Source organism: Protopterus annectens, chromosome 16.part0 (genome assembly GCF_019279795.1).
Source record: "Protopterus annectens isolate FY-2018-M chromosome 16.part0, PAN1.0, whole genome shotgun sequence".
In the NCBI taxonomy this organism is placed as follows: Eukaryota; Metazoa; Chordata; order Ceratodontiformes; family Protopteridae; genus Protopterus; species Protopterus annectens.
This window is the reverse complement of record NC_056750.1, coordinates 811,567,916-811,586,481: the sequence shown is the minus strand read 5'-3', so window position 1 is coordinate 811,586,481 and position 18,566 is coordinate 811,567,916. Positions and strand designations below refer to the sequence as shown.

At 43.4% G+C, this 18,566-nt stretch overlaps 1 protein-coding gene across 1 annotated transcript in view; it reads right to left on the bottom strand.

Annotated features, from left to right (window-relative positions):
- Positions 1–18,566, bottom strand: part of BSPRY (B-box and SPRY domain containing) — a 634,270-nt gene that overhangs the window by 223,885 nt on the left and 391,819 nt on the right. The window contains exon 4 of the mRNA XM_044058655.1: positions 13,991–14,016. Within this exon, the coding sequence (XP_043914590.1) occupies positions 13,991–14,016 (26 nt within the window). The remainder of the gene's footprint in view (positions 1–13,990; positions 14,017–18,566) is intronic.

The following is an 18,566-nucleotide window of genomic DNA, read 5'->3' as shown; positions in this document are numbered from 1 at the left end:
AAGCTGACTTTGAAATTGAAGTCTCTAGTTCTGTCCACCTAATACCTGGGTTGTCTACAGACGTCCAAAAGGTGGAAGATTCTCTGTCATCTTTTCAGGCTTAGGGGAAAAAAAAGACCAGTAGGTTAATAGTCTGATTAAAGGAAACATTTGTAACTACTTTAAGCAGGCATGAAGGATTCATTCTTAGGCTCACCCAGTTATTGTAGAACACTATGAAAGGGTCCTTGCAAATAAGAGCCTGTAATTCTGAAATCCTCTCAGATGATGAAATATCCACTAAGAGAACAGTACTGAAACACATATGTTGGAAAAGCAGAAGTTGCCGATTCAAAAGGAACCAAAGTCAGGTTCTATAGTATGAAATTGAAGTTTCAAGGAGATGAGATGGCCCTCTTTCATGGACAGAGATGTAATATTTCATTCAGGAAGTGTTTGACAGAAGTATGGTTTGCCAGAGGTGGGACTAGAGGAAGGCAGGCTTACACTACTAGGGGCATTCCTGCAGAACTGAAGTCCTGCTATTTCTTGTTGCACCAAGAGGAAACCATCTTCCACTTACCCAAACACTTCCTTGTACTAAGTACCCTGGCTGTTCATAATCCTTAGAACAGCCTCAGAAAAAAAGTGCTTGAGAGACTGTTTTATCATATATGGCATATGCATGAGCATCTAAATATCTGGTTGCACCAAAGAACCTGTCCAATGAGTTAACAGCTCAGGCCAGTAGTATCACCTTCGGTCTCTCGTCATCTCAAGAGTAATTGCAGGGTAAGTAAAATGCAATGTAACCGCATGCAAAATTGCTGAAACTGGTTGTTCACTGCATTAGATAAACAGATCTGTCACTGTTACTGCCCACTCTCAGCTTTCTGAAGAGAGATTTGTCCAGGTGCCATATCTGGTTGCTGGTAAATGGTTTGCTGACACCACCCGCTGTCTGTTTGAGATCTTAAGAGAAAATATGATACTGTGAATGATGCCTGCACTAAAGGTTTCAGTTTATTTCTGAGTCCGACATATGTAGGCAAGCTGTCCTACTTCTGTTGGTCTCCCTAATGAAACCCACATAAATATGGCAGTCTGCACTGATGTAGAACTCTCATAACCAGAAAAGACAGAAAGCTTTGTACTAACACCCACAAATGCAAAGGATTTTCAGGCCTATACAAGGCATGTCCCAGAAAAGAAAACAGATTTCCTGCAAGGTAGTTCGCCAACAAAAATAAACAGCTGGGCAATATTGAATAAAAGAAAAAAAAAAAACATTTTCCAATGGGGTACCCAGCTTTCAAAAAATATTCTCTTCCCCCATTCCCCCATCCCCAACAAAGCCTCCAGCTGTTACCCCAGTTACCGTATCCACAACCAGAAGCACCTGCAGGTTGGCCTCAATATGAAACTAAATGCCAGATGGGCCCCCTCGACTTCTCACAAAGCCGATCTTACAGTGCTCATTTAGTAAAACCTTAGGAGACATTGAACATGTCACTAGAATCTATCATGTATGTGGTGGCCAGTCAGTTCTCCCTAGCCTTGTCATCTCTCAGTGTACTGACATCAGGTGTTCAGCTGGGTGGTCAATAAGGGGATGCCATAGTGTGAACCCACCATAAGTCTTCAGAGTAGCCCACCTCCTAGCCCTTCCACAAGCCCATCTTGGTGATCTGTCTTACGGTGAGCTCTGGCCTCCATCAAAGCTCAGCAAGCTCTCTGCTCAGCATCCTCCCTCCTTCCCAGGATATGTACTTCTGTCCTACCTGCCTGTAGCATCATAAACCCAAGCTGCTAATCAGACTTGTGTCTCCTGCAGGAATATTCTCCGATTTTAAGGAGGTCTTGGGTTGAGTTTAAACTTTACACCATGATACCACATAAACCTGTAGCAAAAAAACAACTTAGGTCAGGGACTGACTGCCCCTTTTATACGAGACACATGCACACAACCCTGGACCAAGGAAGAGACAGTCTACCCTGGATGCCATACAGTTCTGGGAGTTAGGCTGCCTGTGTCTAATTTGCATATGTACTACATTTCACTACAGCAGGAATCCACACAAAGAACAAATATGGTTATTTAAGAAAGTGTGATGTACTATCCAGTGTAAACTAATAAAAATGCAACTAATCGGTCAAAATAATGAAAACCCTCACACTTTGTAAAAAATGATGGCAAAGCATGATTGAGCTAATTGACAGATAAAATAAGACACAACAAAGTATGACTATATCATAAACAGGAAATAATTTTTGTGTTATTTCTAAACAGCACTGCTGTTGGTCCAGATGGTATACCTGTGGAAGCATGGAGGTGTTTTGGAGAGATGGCAGTGGAGGTTTTTAACCAGACTGTTTAATGAAATCTTGGAAAGTGAGAGGATGCCTGAGGGGTGGAGAAGAAGTGTTTTGGTACTGATTTTTAAGATGAAGTTATGGGAAAGAGTAGTAGAAGCTAGGTTAAGACTGGAGGTGATGATTAGTGAGCAGCAGTATGGTTTCATGCCAGGAAAGAGCACTACAGATGTGATGTTTGCTCTGAGGGTGTTGATGGAGAAGTATTGAGAAGGTCAGAATGAGTTGCATTGTGTCTTTCTGGACTTACAGAAAGCATATGACAGGGTTCCTAGAGAGGAGTTGTGGTATTGTATGAGGAAGTCGGGAGTGGCAGGTAAGTATGTAAGAGTGGTACAGGATATTTACGAGGGTAGTGTGACAGTGGTGAGTTCTGTCGTAGGAGTGATCGATGCATTCAAGGTGGAGGTGGGATTACATCAAGGATTAGCTCTGAGCCCTGTCATATTTGCAATGGTGATGGGCAGGTTGACACACGAGATCAGACAGGAGTCCCCATGGACTATGACATTTGCGGATGACATTGTGATCTGTAGTGAGAGTAGGGAACAGGCTGAGAAGACCCTGGAGAGGTGGAGATATGCTCTAGAAGGGAGAGGAAGAGGGTTAGCAGGACTAAGACAGAATATATGTGTGTGAATGAGAGGGAGGCTAGAGGAATGGTGAGGATGCAAGAAGTAGAGCTGGCAAAGGTGGATGACTTTAAATACTTGGGATCAGCAGTTCAGAGTAATGGTACGTGTGGAAGAGAGATGAAGAAGAGAGTACAGGTAGGGTGCAGTGGGTGGAGAAGGGTGTCAAGAGTGATATTAACAGACAGGTACCAGTAAGAGTGAAAGGGAAGATCTAGAAGAGGGTAGTGAGACCAGCTGTGTTACATGGGTTAGAGATGGTGGCATTGAGGAAAAACAGGAGTCAGTGCTGCTGGTGGCAGAGTTAAAGATGTTAAGATTTGCACTGGGTGTGATGAGGATGGACAGGATTAGGAATTAGACTATTAGAGGGTAAGCTCAAGTTGGACAGTTTGGAGACAAAGCCAGAGAGGCAAGATTGCATTGGTTTGGACATGTGTTGAGGTGGGATGCTTGGTATACTGGGAAAAGGATGCTAAGGATGGAACTGGCAGGTAAAAGAAAAAGAGGAAGTCCTAAGATAAGGTTTATGGATGTGATGAGAGAGGGCATGCAAGTGGTTAGTGTGACACAGCAAGATGCAGAGGACAGGAAGAAATGGAAACAGATTATCTGTTGTGACGACCCCTAAGGGAACAATCAAAAGAAGAAGCAGTAAGATTGCCTATGTCATATGTGATGATTTAATAAAGATGTTTATTAAAAAAAAAAAACAAATAAATAAATAAATAAAATAAAAAACAAGGAGGAAATGGTTGAGAAGGACACCCTGTTTTCAAGAAAGGAATATAAGGAGGCTTTGTAAAAGAGGCCTAAAGCACTGAAAATTTGTTTGTAAATGTTATTGTCAATGAAAAGGATTTCCAAGACAAAAAACTGATATCCCAATAGTCTGCAGGTTCAAGGGTTTCTGTATCGATCACCGAAGAAAAGATAAAAGTATTTGACAGACAGATGAAGAAGGTATAGTTGTATGGCTACTGGTAGAACTGGAGAAGCCAGGTAGTCAGCCTGAGGCTTTTTTTTTTTTAAGTCTGGGTGAAGTATGCCTGCCGGTAGAGACAGACAGCCTAGAGTCGGATCCAGAATCCAAGGTTTGAATACCACGTGAAGCCAAATGAAGGGAAACCAATCTGTCCAGGCCAGTAAGGTGCAATGAGGATGACTTTCCTTTACCCATGTTTGCCAAGGCATTCACTTCTGCTATATCAGAGCCTTCAGAGTTACAGCAGTGATAGGCTCTGACATTTTCACTGCCAAAATATATCTTGACTAGAAAAAGACATATTTTTTACAGCAAATCTACTTGATGAGTTTCATTTACTAAACAGCTGGAAATCACTGGAATTAAAATTGTGAAGTAAAGCATCCCTCGGTGATTCCCCCTCTGGAAAGCATTTCAGCTAGAACCAGAAAGGAGAGACAGAGAGAGAGAGAGAGACAGAGAGAGCATAGCTGGCAATGCTAGAAGGTGGCAAGGAATAACAGATGTTCCATGGTTGCTGGTTTTATATAGAACATCGGGAGCAAAGGTAAATGGATAAGCATGTAGGAGGTTTTACTGAAGGCTTAGTCACTTTTGTATAAACTATCTTATATAGAGCGTAATGACAAATAATACATTGTTTATGATGGGGGTGTACATTATAATTGGCGATCAACCTAATGCCATCAAATCGATTGATGAGTTAGCAAGAAACTGGTAGTGATTTAAGGCTAAAAGCTGTGATTTTGCTGCATAAGACGTAGGAGAAAAAACAGATAAACTCCTGTTAATAAAGGTAGACATCTGAGGAGCATTGAGGAAACAGTCACTGAAAAGAAAGGATAGCTGGTAAATTACTAATCTTAAACAAATAGCCACAACCTCTTGAAGTTAGGTAAACACCCCGGGGGGCTCAGTGATAGTGAAGAAGCAGCAATCTTAATAGGAGAACCTGGTTCCCAATCGACAACGTAGATGGCTGTCGGAACAGCTATTCATTTTAATGCTATATTGTGAATCATAGGGACATATGAATGATAAATTCGACCTGTGTGAGAAGCAGGAAAGACTAACATGCAAAGCCTCCATGACTCCAACTGACAAATATTCCCAGGTGGTCCCCCATACCAGTATTAACCAGGCCCGACCCTGTTTAGGTTCTGAGCTCAAACAGGATTGGGCACATCCAGAGTGGTATAGCCATTTTACATGCCAATGAAGATTAATTAGATTTTGTACTGGCCTGAGGATTTTTTACCTGCGTGGGTCATGCTTGTCGGATGAAACAAAAGGTCTGGAGTCGGGTCCAGTATCCAAGGTCTGTATACCAAAAGAAGCGAGCCAACTCTGTCAAGGCCAGAAGGAGCAATGAGGATGATTTTGCTCTTCAATATGGTAGTGTACTGTAATGACTTGGAGACAGTGGAATGGGTGGATAAGCCCAAAGGAGAGGGGGGGACCATTGTGAAGCAGAGCATCCCTCGGTGATTCCCCCTAATGGGGAATTAGGGCAAGCAGATGCTGCATATGTTGTTTTTAGGGGGAACGCAAAAAGATCGCAGCAAGGACAGCTTGACTGATGGAGCAGTGTACCTCTTCTGACTCTGTGGGGCATGTATAGATAAAGTAGACCTCACTTGTTCTTGGGAGAAGTGCTCCTGCAGGCATCCTGTGGGACCCCATGAATGGGGACACCAAAAAGTAACACTCAAAGGAAAACAGTTGAAGAAACACTGCACCAAGCAGACGCATCGAAGAACATTCAGTCCAGGCTGACTTGCCACGAAACACCCTTCGCATAATGGGACATGGGCCACTTTGAATCACTGGGAAAGGGCAATGGACCTTGAGAGGGCATCAGAGCTCCATCCCAAACCACAAAAATGGTCCAAAGAAATGTACAAGCTGTAGACGATCCAGCTGTGAACCATCTGAGGCTAGTCAGAGCTACCCAAATTGGTATATCAGTCTAGAACCACAGCCTGGAGGAAAGATAGGGAAGGAGGATCATACACTATCTCCTTCATAGAGACATCTGATCTTACCAATGCGTCAGGAGAAACTCCCACATTCTGAAGAAGGTCAAGGGAAAGTGACTCTATAGTGAAAGACTCCATGAAAGTCATACAGGGGTAGGAATTTTCTATTAACCCTCGGAAAACAATCAGTCTGGAGGATGGCCGTCCCAGGACAAAACCAGTCCTCCCATCAAAGCAAACTAGGGAAAGGATGAAGAAGAAAAGGAAGGATCTCTCTCCGCTAGCACCAAGCCACAGCATCCACGCTGGAAGACAGTGCTTGAATCCTTAATCTAGTGGAAGGAAGGACAGAAAAAATTCTGCAGTGAAGGATGCTGCAGAGGCCGAATGGACTTGTGAAGAATGATGTCCAACTAAAGGGATAAGTGCCCTCAAACTCATCCCAATCCAAGGGAGTTAATCCGTGCAGGAATTAAACATTCAGAAAAAATTAAGTTAGTTTTAGAATACATTTTCTGAAGGATTTGAAGTTGAAAATTTGAAAGTATATCATTATTTAGTGATTTCAGTCCTTGGATCATTGCAGTCATTTGTCTGAAAATCACAAATTTAATGATGAACACACCAAAAATATAAGACAAAAATATGGACAGTCTGTGAAAATCTGTACAGTAGGAAGGTATGATGTCCACGGCAACAACCCAACAGATCGCCGGATCTGAATATTGCCTCGGATCCAAAGGAATCCGCACTAGATCAGCAGCTCTGGATCTAAAGGTGTCTATCTGAAAAAAAAAAAAAACCCTCAACTTTCACTGGAAGGGCAATATCTGATGGATCCATCATCAGGATTCGAAGAAGAGAAAATTCAGCTGATTGGGTGTGAGGAGGGGGAGGAAATAGGATCTGAAGGAAATTCCGGACACGTCCAATCCAAGGGGGCCGTTGGGAGACACGTGCAATGTCTCTCCTTCTTTTTTTCTCTTTTTCTTCTTCTTACTTTTTTTTTTAAACTAGTAGAAAGTACAGTAAAACATTGGAGCATGCTGGGGGAATTGAAACACAGACAACCAGTCTGTTAATTTACAACATTCAGTCAGTGAAAACCTGTAACTGGCTGAAAGACTCTAGTCAGTCAGATCCAAGAGACAGGATCCGATGACGGTAAGTAACCAAATGGAGGGAAATATCGTGGGCAAAAACTAACAGAGCCACAGGAAACCTGGGATTTAAGATGGGCCCTAGGAACTTCAGATCCGAGGCAAAGGATCCATGTTCCTGTAAGATTTCCAGTTCATCCCAAAGGGGGGTGGGGTTTGAGCCCCGAAGAAAGCTTATGCAAAAACTTCTGAAGGCTGCCTGTCAAAAGCTGCCACACAGGCTGATTTATCGCTCATTCCCTTCTTTCTAAGGCAAAAGTCACAACATCTGTAAGAAAAAGAAAAACACACAGACAACAAAAAGGAACATCAGTTAACATAGTCATATATTTAACCGACTGCAATACCATGTCATTATTTAGAAACATACATCCTGAGCGATTTGACAGAAAAACAGTAAATTTTATGAGGAACTGGCCACCTATAGAAGACAAGAAGTTGGATTGTGGAAAATTACGCTAAACAGCTTAATAAAGGTGCCAGCAAAAAAGGGGGGAATGAAGAAAAAAAGAACTCAACTGCAGGATAGGAAATACATGCAAGAAAAGAAGAGAGAATGTTTGTGTGTTGGCAGTCAGAACAAAACAAAGGAGAACTCTTTCTGAGAGATAGCAAGCCAACCACCACACAGAGAAAGGTCGGAGAAGCACAAGTCAAAAAACCTAGAGTCGCTCTTGGTCTCTATTTAACAGGAGAATTACAAGGACAGACAAGCTCCAAATTAACAGGCTGTAACAAAGATATGAAAACAACAGTAAACCTGCTAAAAAGATCCTGAGTCACTAAAGGGAGACTAGACATGAAAGAAAAATAAAGCTATATAAGCAAAATAAATCAATACAGCCGCAAGGTCTACAAGGCAGGAAGGAAAGTACAGTTGTGTACACCTACCATAAATGTAGATGTTCCAGTGTATTCACTGTTGCAGTCATCACCTGTGGGTTATCCCTACTGTGGTAGCCCTCAGCCGGCCCGAATACCAGAGTCAATGTTTTTCTGCATCGGCTGCTGTTGCTAGCTGGCTGACACCAGGACATCAGTGCTATAAAGGAAGGCAGCTGACACCATTACATCAGTTTGCCAGTCAGAAGCCTAAGTAAATATAGAAAGTGGTCCTGGTGGCTAAAAGCCACTGTTAGAAACTTATGTCTCCTTAAAGAAAGAAGATGTAAGGGAGAAGGAAGGTGGGAAACCAGGACTGCAACAACGAATACACTCGAACATCTACATTTATGGTAAGTGTACACTACAGTACTATGTTCTTCATGTTTCACTGTTGCAGTCATCACCTGTGGGAGGAGTCCCAAAGCTGAGGAGAGGGGTGATAGAATTTGTAAGAGACCTAGGAATGGGTCAGCATGCCCTGCAGAACTGCAGAGGCAAACCCTGCCCTAGCCTTAGAAAATAGGTGCAGGTTGTAATCCCTGGTAAAGTTATGGACAGAAGTCCAGGTAGCAGCTTCCAGGATGTCCCTGGTGGGAACTCCTCTGAGGAATGCTGTGGAAGTGGAGGCTGCCGTAGTGGAATGGGTTCGAATAGACTTGACGGGGGAGGGGGCGTTTCCCATGCAAACTGTAGCAGAAATGATTACAGTGTGACATCCATTTGGAAATGGTTTATCTGGAGATTGGCTTCCTCTCTGCCCTTGGGGCAAAGCTGACCAGTAGTTGGTCTATTTTCCTGAAGGTTTTAGTATGGTTCAGATAGTATCTGAGCCGTCTGTGCTCGTCCAGAAAGTGCAGAATTATTTCCCCCCTGTTTTGAGGGTTAGGAAAGAAGGTGAGTAGATATATGGCCTGTTTGAGAGTTACATTAGATACCACCTTGGGCATAAAGGAGGGATTAGTCCTCAGGAAGACCCTGTCTGCATGGAAGATGATGAAAGGCTCAATGGCCATCAGTGCCTGAAGTTTTGGTAACTAACAAGGCATTTTTTGCCAGCATAGGTAGCAATTGCTGCAAAGTTAGCATTTTGAATTTGGGGACCACCAGGAAGGTGTTCAGAATGGATAGATCCAGGAAGGGGTGCCAAGTTCCCTCTTTTCTGGGAACAAGGAATAGTCTGAGGTGATAGCTAGGAGAAAAGCAATCTTCCAGGAGAAGTATTTTAGTTCTGTTGAAGCAGCAGGTTTGAAGGGTGGTAAAGTTAGCTTTTCCAATACATAATTCAGGTCCCAGGCTGGAGTGGGTGCCCTTCTGGGAGGTCTGATATTAGAAGCCCCTCTGAGCAATTGTTTAATCAAAGGATGGGAAAACAGGGGGTGTTCTGTATCAAAATGAGCTGAAATGGTTGATGCATGGATTTTAATATAGAAGGAGAGGCCACTATTAAGTAGCTCCGCTAGGTAGTCCAGGATAAGAAGGATGGAGGGTTGTGAGGTACTGCCCCCATCTAGACTGGCTCCAGGAGCAGAATCTTTTCCATTTTCCTGCATAAGATTTTCTGCTGCTAGGCCTTCTGGGCTCTGTGATAATGTGTAGGATATGATTGTTTAAGTCACTTATTTGCCAGTTTAGAGCATTAGCCATGCTGATAGTCTGAGAGGCTGCAAGTTTAGGTGCAGCATCCCCCTCCCCACGAGTTAAGAGGTCTGAGATCAGGGGGTGCTGCCTGGGAGGCTGTAAGGTCAGGCTGCGTAGTAGAGGGTACCAATATTGTCTGGGCCTATCTGGAGCAATGAAGATTTCCCTTATTTTGATCAGTACCTTGGGGATAAGAGGCAGAAGAAGGAATGCGTACACAAAGAGGGTGTTCCAGGGGAAGTGCAAGGCATCCACCTTCCACGCTAGGTGGTGATACTCCCTGGTACAGAATTTTTTTTTTTTAGCTGATGGTTGGGATGCAAAGCAAAGAGAGCCACCTCCAGAGTGCCTCATGCCTGAGTGATTTGTAAAAAGATTTCTCTGTGGAGCTGCCATTCGTGGGGGTCCAGTAAGTTTTTGCTTAGGTGGTCTGCCAGGGTGTTATTGATCCCTAGTAGGTATTGTACTATCAGGTGCATTCCTATGGAAGAGGCTGCCAGCCAGATGTTCATGACTAGCCTGCAGCAAGGGTAAGATTGGGTCCCTCCCTGTTTGTCGATGTACCACATTACTATAGTGATGCCTGTTTTGATAAGGAAAAACCCTGGCTTGAGATAGGATTTGAAGATGTCAGAGCCTTTTGTACTGCTATAACTTCCTTCTGGTTGATGTGTAAGGGAAGGAGCTGGGCATCCCAAAGACCTTTGGATGCACCTGCTTGGTAGGTGAGCGCCCCAAGCTATGTCTGAGGCGTCGGTGGTAATGGTCTGCCCGGTTGAGCGGAGGGTAAAGGGAAGACCCTTGGTCTGGGCACAGGCCCCTGGCCACCAGAGAAATTCAACCCTTATTCAGGGGATCAGAGGTAGAGAGGTCTGTATAGGCTGAGAGTGCTGACACCACAGGTTCTTTATGTACCATTTAATTTTTCTCATGTGAATCCTGGCCAGAGAAATTAGAAGAATACAAGATGCCATGTACCCCAAGGGTTGCAGGAACTTCCTCGCAGTGAGATGACTTCTGGGAGCCAGCTGGGTAAAATAGAGGTGCAGGAAGCTCTGTTCTTCTGGGGATAGGAAGGCCATTTGGGATGCTGTGTCCAGCAGAGCTCTCAAGAAAATGATCTTGCTGGAGGGTGTTTGCTTTGATTTCGTCTCATTGATGTTGTGCCCTAAGGAAGTTAGGAGGGTTTTGACAAAGAGAAGGTTCTTGAGGAGCTTTTTTTTGCAACCTGCCTGAATGAGGCAGTTGTCCAGATAAGGATAAATTTGTATATTTTTCTGTCTGCAAAAGGCTATGACCGGGGCTAAGCATTTAGTGAATACCCTGGGAGCAGTAGATAAACCAAAGGGTAGCGCAGAGCACTGAAGGTGTTGTGAGCCTGCTCTGAAGCGAAGGAATTTCCTGCAGGATTCCCTTATGGGGATGTGGAGGGTAGGCATCTTCTAGATGTAGGGTAACTAACCAGGCATTTTTTGCCAGCACAGGTAGCAATTGCTGCAAAGTTAGCATTTTGAATTTGGGGACCACCAGGAAGGTGTTCAGAATGGATAGATCCAGGAAGGGGTGCCAAGTTCCCTCTTTTCTGGGAACAAGGAATAGTCTGAAATAAAAGCCTTTGCCTGTATGGTCTGAGGGGACAGGTTCTAATACTCCTTGGGTTATGAGAGTTTGGACTTGTTTTAATGCCTCTGCCCACTGATTTGGAGGTAAGTCTGGGTACCCTCTTGGAACTGAGAGTTTGCTGAAGGAGAATTTGTATCCCTGAGAAATTATCTTTAATACCCGTTGGTCTTTTGTTACAGAAAGACAATTCTCTTTGTAGAGGGAGACCCTTCATCCTAGTTTTTGTTGAGTGAAAAGAGGGAAGAGGGGGGACAGGGAGTCATTGAGAGTTTTTGCCATAGAGGGATGGCTTAGAACTCCCTGCCTTTGGTGTGGAACTAGTCCACTGTTGGTTCTCTGCTGTCCCTTGGCTAAGAGTCTGGGTGGTCTGTCCCTGCGGGGCTTACCTTGCCCCTGTTTGCTAGGTGCAGGAAAGGACCAGTGTTTTGAGAGAAAGTTCCTGCGGAACCTAGGAGGTTGTAACTGAAGGAAATCTTTTTACTGTTAGCATAAATTTTGCTTTGTCTTTCATCTTTTTAAGCACCTCTTCTGCTTTTACTCCAAACAAGCGGTCCTTATTCAAGGGTGCAGCAAGTAATTTAGATTTGGCACGATCAGGGACAGGTTGTTCCTTCAACCATGCATGTCTCCTAATGACAGATCATGACACTGCTGCCCTGCTTGAGATTTCTAGGGCATCATATCCACAGTTTAGAGTGTTTAGCCACTTGACAAGTAGAGTGCAGTAAAATCTGCTAACTCTTTAGAATTGGCACAGTCAAAAAAGGTTGAAATCTTTTGTTTTAATAGTTCCAAAGTGTGTTGTTGATATTTTAACATGTGGAACTGGCAGTTGAGTGCTCCGATAGCTAAGATTGCAGAGGTGTATACATTTTTACCTCATCTGTCCAGGGCTCTGCAGAACTAGCCTTAGCTCCGTTTGGTCCCTGTGTAATGACCTCGGGTCTGCAGCAGGATTTCTGTACATGTATTTGTGAGAATCCGGTACCCTGTAATACCTGTCAGTTTTTTTGGGAGTAGGTGAGAGGGCGTCAGGAATTAAGTTGGATTCCTGGAAGACATCATCAACCACCTCTAAGATAGGGGGGATGGCCAAGGGTCTGTGCTGGGGCAGGTCTAGAAACCCTCTTAGTCTTTACTTAGACTGAGGGAAATGTTTCCTGAGGGTGTGAAGGGTTTCCCCAAAAGAAAGGTCTTCTGGTGGGGAGGCAGAAGGGATGGATTCCTCAGCATCTGAATGGTCATAAGCAGTAAGAGATCGTTGATCCTTTTCCAAATCTGAATAATCAGACTCCTCAGAATCCTGTTCTTTCAGTATTTCAGGGGAAGGGTTCATTTTCCTTTTAGAAGGTGTGGCCTGACTACCCCTGATAAGGGTGACAAGATCCTCTGGCACTTTAAGCATTTAAGCTTGGGGTGGTGGAGTAGGGGGGTAAAATGGTGGCTAGCGGTATTTTTTCCAGCAGTGCCCTTACCTCTCGGCCTAAGACTATCCATCGGTCTGAGAAAAATGGTAGTCTGAGGAGAAGATGTCTCTTTCATCTATATTCAGTAGTGTGAAAAACCTCCTCAGAAGCTGTTGCCTGCGTTGCGGCTCCGGACTCAACCAAGGCAGAGATAACCAAAGGCTCGGAGGAAGATTTCTGAGGCATACCGGACTCCGAAAGGGTCTCAGTAGAGGCCTGCGAGGGTATCAATCTGGCATCAGGGGTTGCGAAGGTTCCTCACTGAATTTTGGAAAACTGACGACATCCTTAGAGGTAGAGTCGTCGGAAGGCTTAGCCTTGTGTGGTCTGTCTTTAGCTTTATCCTTATGTTTTTTTGGCATGTCTACGGTTTGTTGGCTGACTGATGCCATTTTGAAATGTGAAAACAGAAGACAAAAATACCTGTCTACAAAAAGAGCACTACAACAAATGGTTCTCACGTCAAAGAGGGCACAGACCTGGCAATGGGGGACGTCGTGGTCTGGGCCAAAACAAGTGATGCAATATGAATGGAAGTCTCAGTGTGGTATTTGCTTTCCAGAGGCGAGACAATTGTTACCTTTTTCGGACATCGGTTTCTACAAGAAAAAAGGATCACCAATGGAGTACTTTGCTTTAGATGTTTTCAGCTGTAATTCAAAGTCTGGTAGCGACCAACCGGCACACTTGCAAACTGCTTCTGCTACAGGCTCCACGGCAAGAAAGACTGATGTAATGGCATCGGCTGCCTTCCTTTATAGCACTGACGCCCTGACGTCAGCCAGCAAGCAACAGCAGCTGACGCAGAAAAACAAGGGCTATCACAGCATAGATAACCCACAGGTTATGACTGTAACACAAAGAGCATCTAAAAGGGACAAAATTAGAAAGGTGAATAAACTACTTCTAGGACATATTAACGAAAAACTACCCTACTGCTCGAGATCTAGGATTTTTCTGTCATACTCCAATGGCGGCAAACAAGATCTGAGGAGTCAGGAACTGTGTAGTGCATTATGGGAAGAGAGAGGAGCTTGAGATTAGGATCGAAAGTCTAGGAAATGCAGCCCAGCTGGATTTGAGGATCGGATCCGAGACCCACAGGTTAGGGAGAATGAAAACGACATCAGATCATTTTATTCACAACATGAAATGACTGTGGAGTATTTTGGCAAAACTCAGCTGAGGTTAGTAAACAATCTGCCTCGCTTTCATTTTCTACATAGAGTAAAAAGTCACACATCATTTCAAAGAACAAAATATGACTTACCTTTCAAAAATTTCTTTTTCTGTTCTCTGTTGGAAAATAAAAAAATATATTTGTTTTAGGATAAAAATTAATTTTAAAATTTAATTATAACATTATTATTTGAATGGATGCAATATATGTTTTCCCACATGGTGGCATCACCTAGAAAACAACAGGGAATTAAGTTCAGTAATACCAGAGCACTGAAACCGTGTATTTTAAACGTACTTTTAGGTGATGAAAAAGCTGAAAATGTTTCCAATGAGGGAAAGAACTGTTTGCCAATTCCATTGTGCAAAATTAAGTGTACAAACATCTGCAAATCATTCTAAAGAGGGCAATTAAATAAGTATTTATCATGTAGTAATCCATAAAGCTTTTGTTTTTTAAATAATGTTTTATTACTTGTGCATTGAAAAACATAACACAATATAATAACAGCTAAAATAACAAGACCCTTCCATTGGAAACAGTTCAAATGAGACATGATTCCTTAACCTGAAAACAGAGTCACTGGAGGCTCTCCTTGTATTGGAAGATGCTGATGTCTGTTTGGTCACAGAAACCTGGTTCAGGGCTGCGGAGAGCACCCCTGCCTTACCAGGCTGTACCTCATTCCACACATTCTGACCCCAAAATGAGGTTGTGAACACTAAGGGTGGTGGTGTCTCTAACTTCATTAAGGACAGGCACACCTCCAGACTGGTCCAGCATGACAAACTAGAACTGCTCCAGCTACAACTGACAACTGGTAAGACACCCATCCAAGTTACGGCTAGCTATAGACCCCCCCTCCATGACTCAGGACACCCACTCCTCTTACCTGGGTCTACTTGACTCCATCAAGGTACCCCCTAACACTCTGATCCTTGGTGACTTCAACTACCCCACCATACACTGGGTGAACTATTCTTGCAGCAATGCACTTGCTCAACGATTCCTCAGCTTCATCAATTTTAATGCACTAGACCAGCTCGTCTCATCCCCCACAAGGGGGGATAACATTCTGAACTTGGTTCTTACCAACATGGGTGACCGATGCACCACTCCCAATAGTATGTTCTTCCCTGGTGAGATCAGATCATCGGACTGTCTCAATCGAAGTCCCCCCCCCCCCCAGCCATATGCAAGCTAAAAAAAACTCTACAAAGCTGACTACAATCTCCTAAGGGAGGGTATCTGTAGCTTCACACCACCACCACCCCTCACAGGATGCAGACAACTATGCTGAACAATATGCCAATGCAGTATACAAGCATCTGACAACTGCATGGACTCAGCCATACCCAACAGAACTAAAACCAGCTCCACAAGGAAACACAAACCTGTTTGGTGTACATCCTCTATCAACAGGCTTTACAACAAAAGGAAAACACACTGTTGTCCAAAGGTAAAAGGGAACAAACTACAAATTGGAAAAACTCCCTCCTTAGCCTCAACAAGTAAATTAGATCACTAGTGAAAACCTCCAAGCCCAGTTTTGAATCAAAACTAGCTTCCATAACAAAAGGAAACCATAAAGTCTTCTTCAGTTATGTCAGGAACCTCCATGGCAAAGCCCAGGTTTGTTCTGAATTATTACTTAACAGAATCACTTACACTGATCCTGTTAACTTAGGCAACCTGCTTGCAGATAGGTTCAATGCAAACTTCACCCCTTGCCCCCCCCCAAAGGCTCTTTCGACATCCCCGATACTTGTCCCAGACCATCTTTCATCTCCATAGATCAAGTGTTACAGGCCCTATCCAAGGCAAAGAACACAGCTTCCATGGGACCTAATAGTATCCCAGGATGTTCTGCACCACCTCCAGCAGGAACTGGCTTCACCATTGAGCACCCTTTTCAACCACAGCCTAAGTACTGGCTTCATTTCAGCAGAGTGGAGAACTGCCATTGTCATCCCCTTGCACAAAGGTGGTGCCACTACTGACCCTGGAAACTATCGCCCTACTAGCTTGAAAAGTCTGATTTGTAAAGCCATGGAGCGTATTATTATGGATCTCATAAACAAGGACATAGGCGATCTCCAAGCACTTGACCCCCACCCAGTTCGGATTTGTCAAGGGCAGATCTTGCCTGTTGAACCTGGTTGACTTCTTTGAGACTGTCACCAAGGCCCTGGATGAGGGAAAGTCAGTAGGTACAGCTTACCTTGACTTGGCTAAGGCCTTTGACACAATCCCCCACTTGGGCATCATCGAAAAGGTAACACAACTTGGCGTAAATCCCTATCTCATCAGATGGCTGGACAATTGGCTCATCAACAGGACCCTCAAAGTCAAAATAGGCACCTCCACCTCCAAAAACAGACCTGTCACTACTGGAGTTCCCAGGGATCTGTACTGGGACTCCTACTGTTTGGCATCTATTTGTCAGAGGTCCAGGCAAAGACTAAAGGCCTGTGGCTGACCAAGTTTGCGGACAGCTGTAAGTTGGGTGCTGTTATTGACTCCTCAAATGATGTTAACATACTGCAAGAGGGTCTACAAGAAACCAAAAGAGGAGTACGGCTGGTAAAAGACACAAATGAAACAAAGGCCAGTCATAGTGTGCAGCAGACCACAGCTGTAACAAATAGATTAAGCCAAGAAAACGGCCACAACACGTTTTCTATAAAACAGAACTGCAAGAGGGTCTCACAGCAACTAATGATTGGTGCCAAAGTCAAGGCATCAAGCTAAATGCAAAAAAATGTATCATTATACCAATTGTCAAAAACACGACCTCTATTGATTACCACATCAACGGCAACCCCATAAGCACACAACCTGTGGCGAGAGACCTGGGCACTCAGGTTGATAACAACTTCACATTCGACCATCATGTAGCGGCAGTGGTCAGAAAAGCCTTTTACTTGGATCATCTCATAAGTAAAGGGATTGCATCCAGAAAAAAGGAGGTTATTACCTCTCTATAATCCTCCCTCATTAGACCAATAATTAAGTATAATGCTCTGTTTGGGATGTACCTCTCCAAACATCTGCACCAACTGAAAAGGCCACTGAAATACCTCACAAAGGGAATCCATGGCCTCCAACACCTGTCCTATGCAGACTGGCTCAAATAACTCTCAGTCTACTCAGTATCGTACAGATTGCTCAGGGGTGATCTGTGCCTCTCCTACAAGGCAATCTCAGACCCTTCCCTACTAGAGATGCTCTATATCTGTAAGTCTAACTCCTCATGCACTACCCGCTCAAAAGGCCTGAATCTAATATGTGACATCAACAAAACCTGCTGGAGAGACAGGTTTGTCTCCCAGAGGCTACCCCGTCTCTGAAATAGACTTCCCATACATGTCAAACAGAGCATCACTCTGACCCTCTTCAAGCGCAACCTTGACGAGTGGATGGTAAACCACAAATTTGTCCCAGGGGTTCCACCTGTGTACCTCAATGACAGGGGCAACAGGTGCTGACTGAGGTTTCTTTTTGGGTATAAACTCTTGGCTAGGGTTGGAAGGGCCCCAGGACCATTAAACTAGTAACCACCTATGATCCTCTGACTCCATCACATAGTAACATAGATTAAATATAACAGGCATACAAATATTTTACCAATACCATAAAAACAAAGACATTAAATAAATGTCTAAGAGGTGAGCAATAACTCAAAGGAAACTCGAGATATTACTCAACATACAGACCTCCAACTTTTAAAGTCTTTTGAAGTTTGGACATACCTCTTGTCAAAGGAAAAATGTACTTTAAAAATTATCAAAACACGGTAGGTTCAGGTTAAGGCACTTTAATCTTGCAGCAAGGAGACAAAAACGTGCTATTACAGAGTTTGTCTAACCAGAAACAGGAAATACTTTCATTTTTATTCATTTGCCTACCAAGCTGACGTAACAAATTACCAGTCTTTTCATCATCACTTGTTGACCATCAGTCACACGAATTTCTGCTGATTTATCAATTTTTGTGAGAAACTTCCTAAGGAAAACAACATGGCCTTGATTACCACCAGGTAGATACATGTTATGTTGCCATTCAAGGTACTATGGCTAATTCAAGCACAAAGCTAACAGTTCATTTCTCTAATAATCCTTTGTCTACATTATCTCTAAGCTTCTGCAGCTGTACATGTTCTCATGCTTCGAACAGAGCTGATTGTTTAGAATCATTACATTTACAGAATATAGCATTGTTCATTCATTCATTCCTGACCTAGCAGATAAGCACCTGCTTCTCAAGTACATTTCCGAAAGGCATAAACATGAATATTGCTGTGCTAGCAATTACTAGGTCAGAGGGCATCTTGCAAGTTTCAGAAAGCACACTGCAGTTTCAAAAAGCATCTTTTTCAGTCTCATATGAAACTCAATTTATACATAACACAGTGCATGTAAAATAGAATGAAAAACGTGTTAATTCTCCTAACTACTAATATGCATTAAGCATACACACATTAATACATATTTTTCTAACACCTCTCAACAGTCCAGGTTTCTGCCTTATATTTTTGGTCTATTCCTCATAAAATTTGTGGTTCTCTAGCAAATTGCTGACGGCTGAAGTCATTAAATGACATACATTTGAGTTCCAGACTGCACATCCTCCAAATCCTGTTTTAGCAACTTTTTAAGTTTATAAG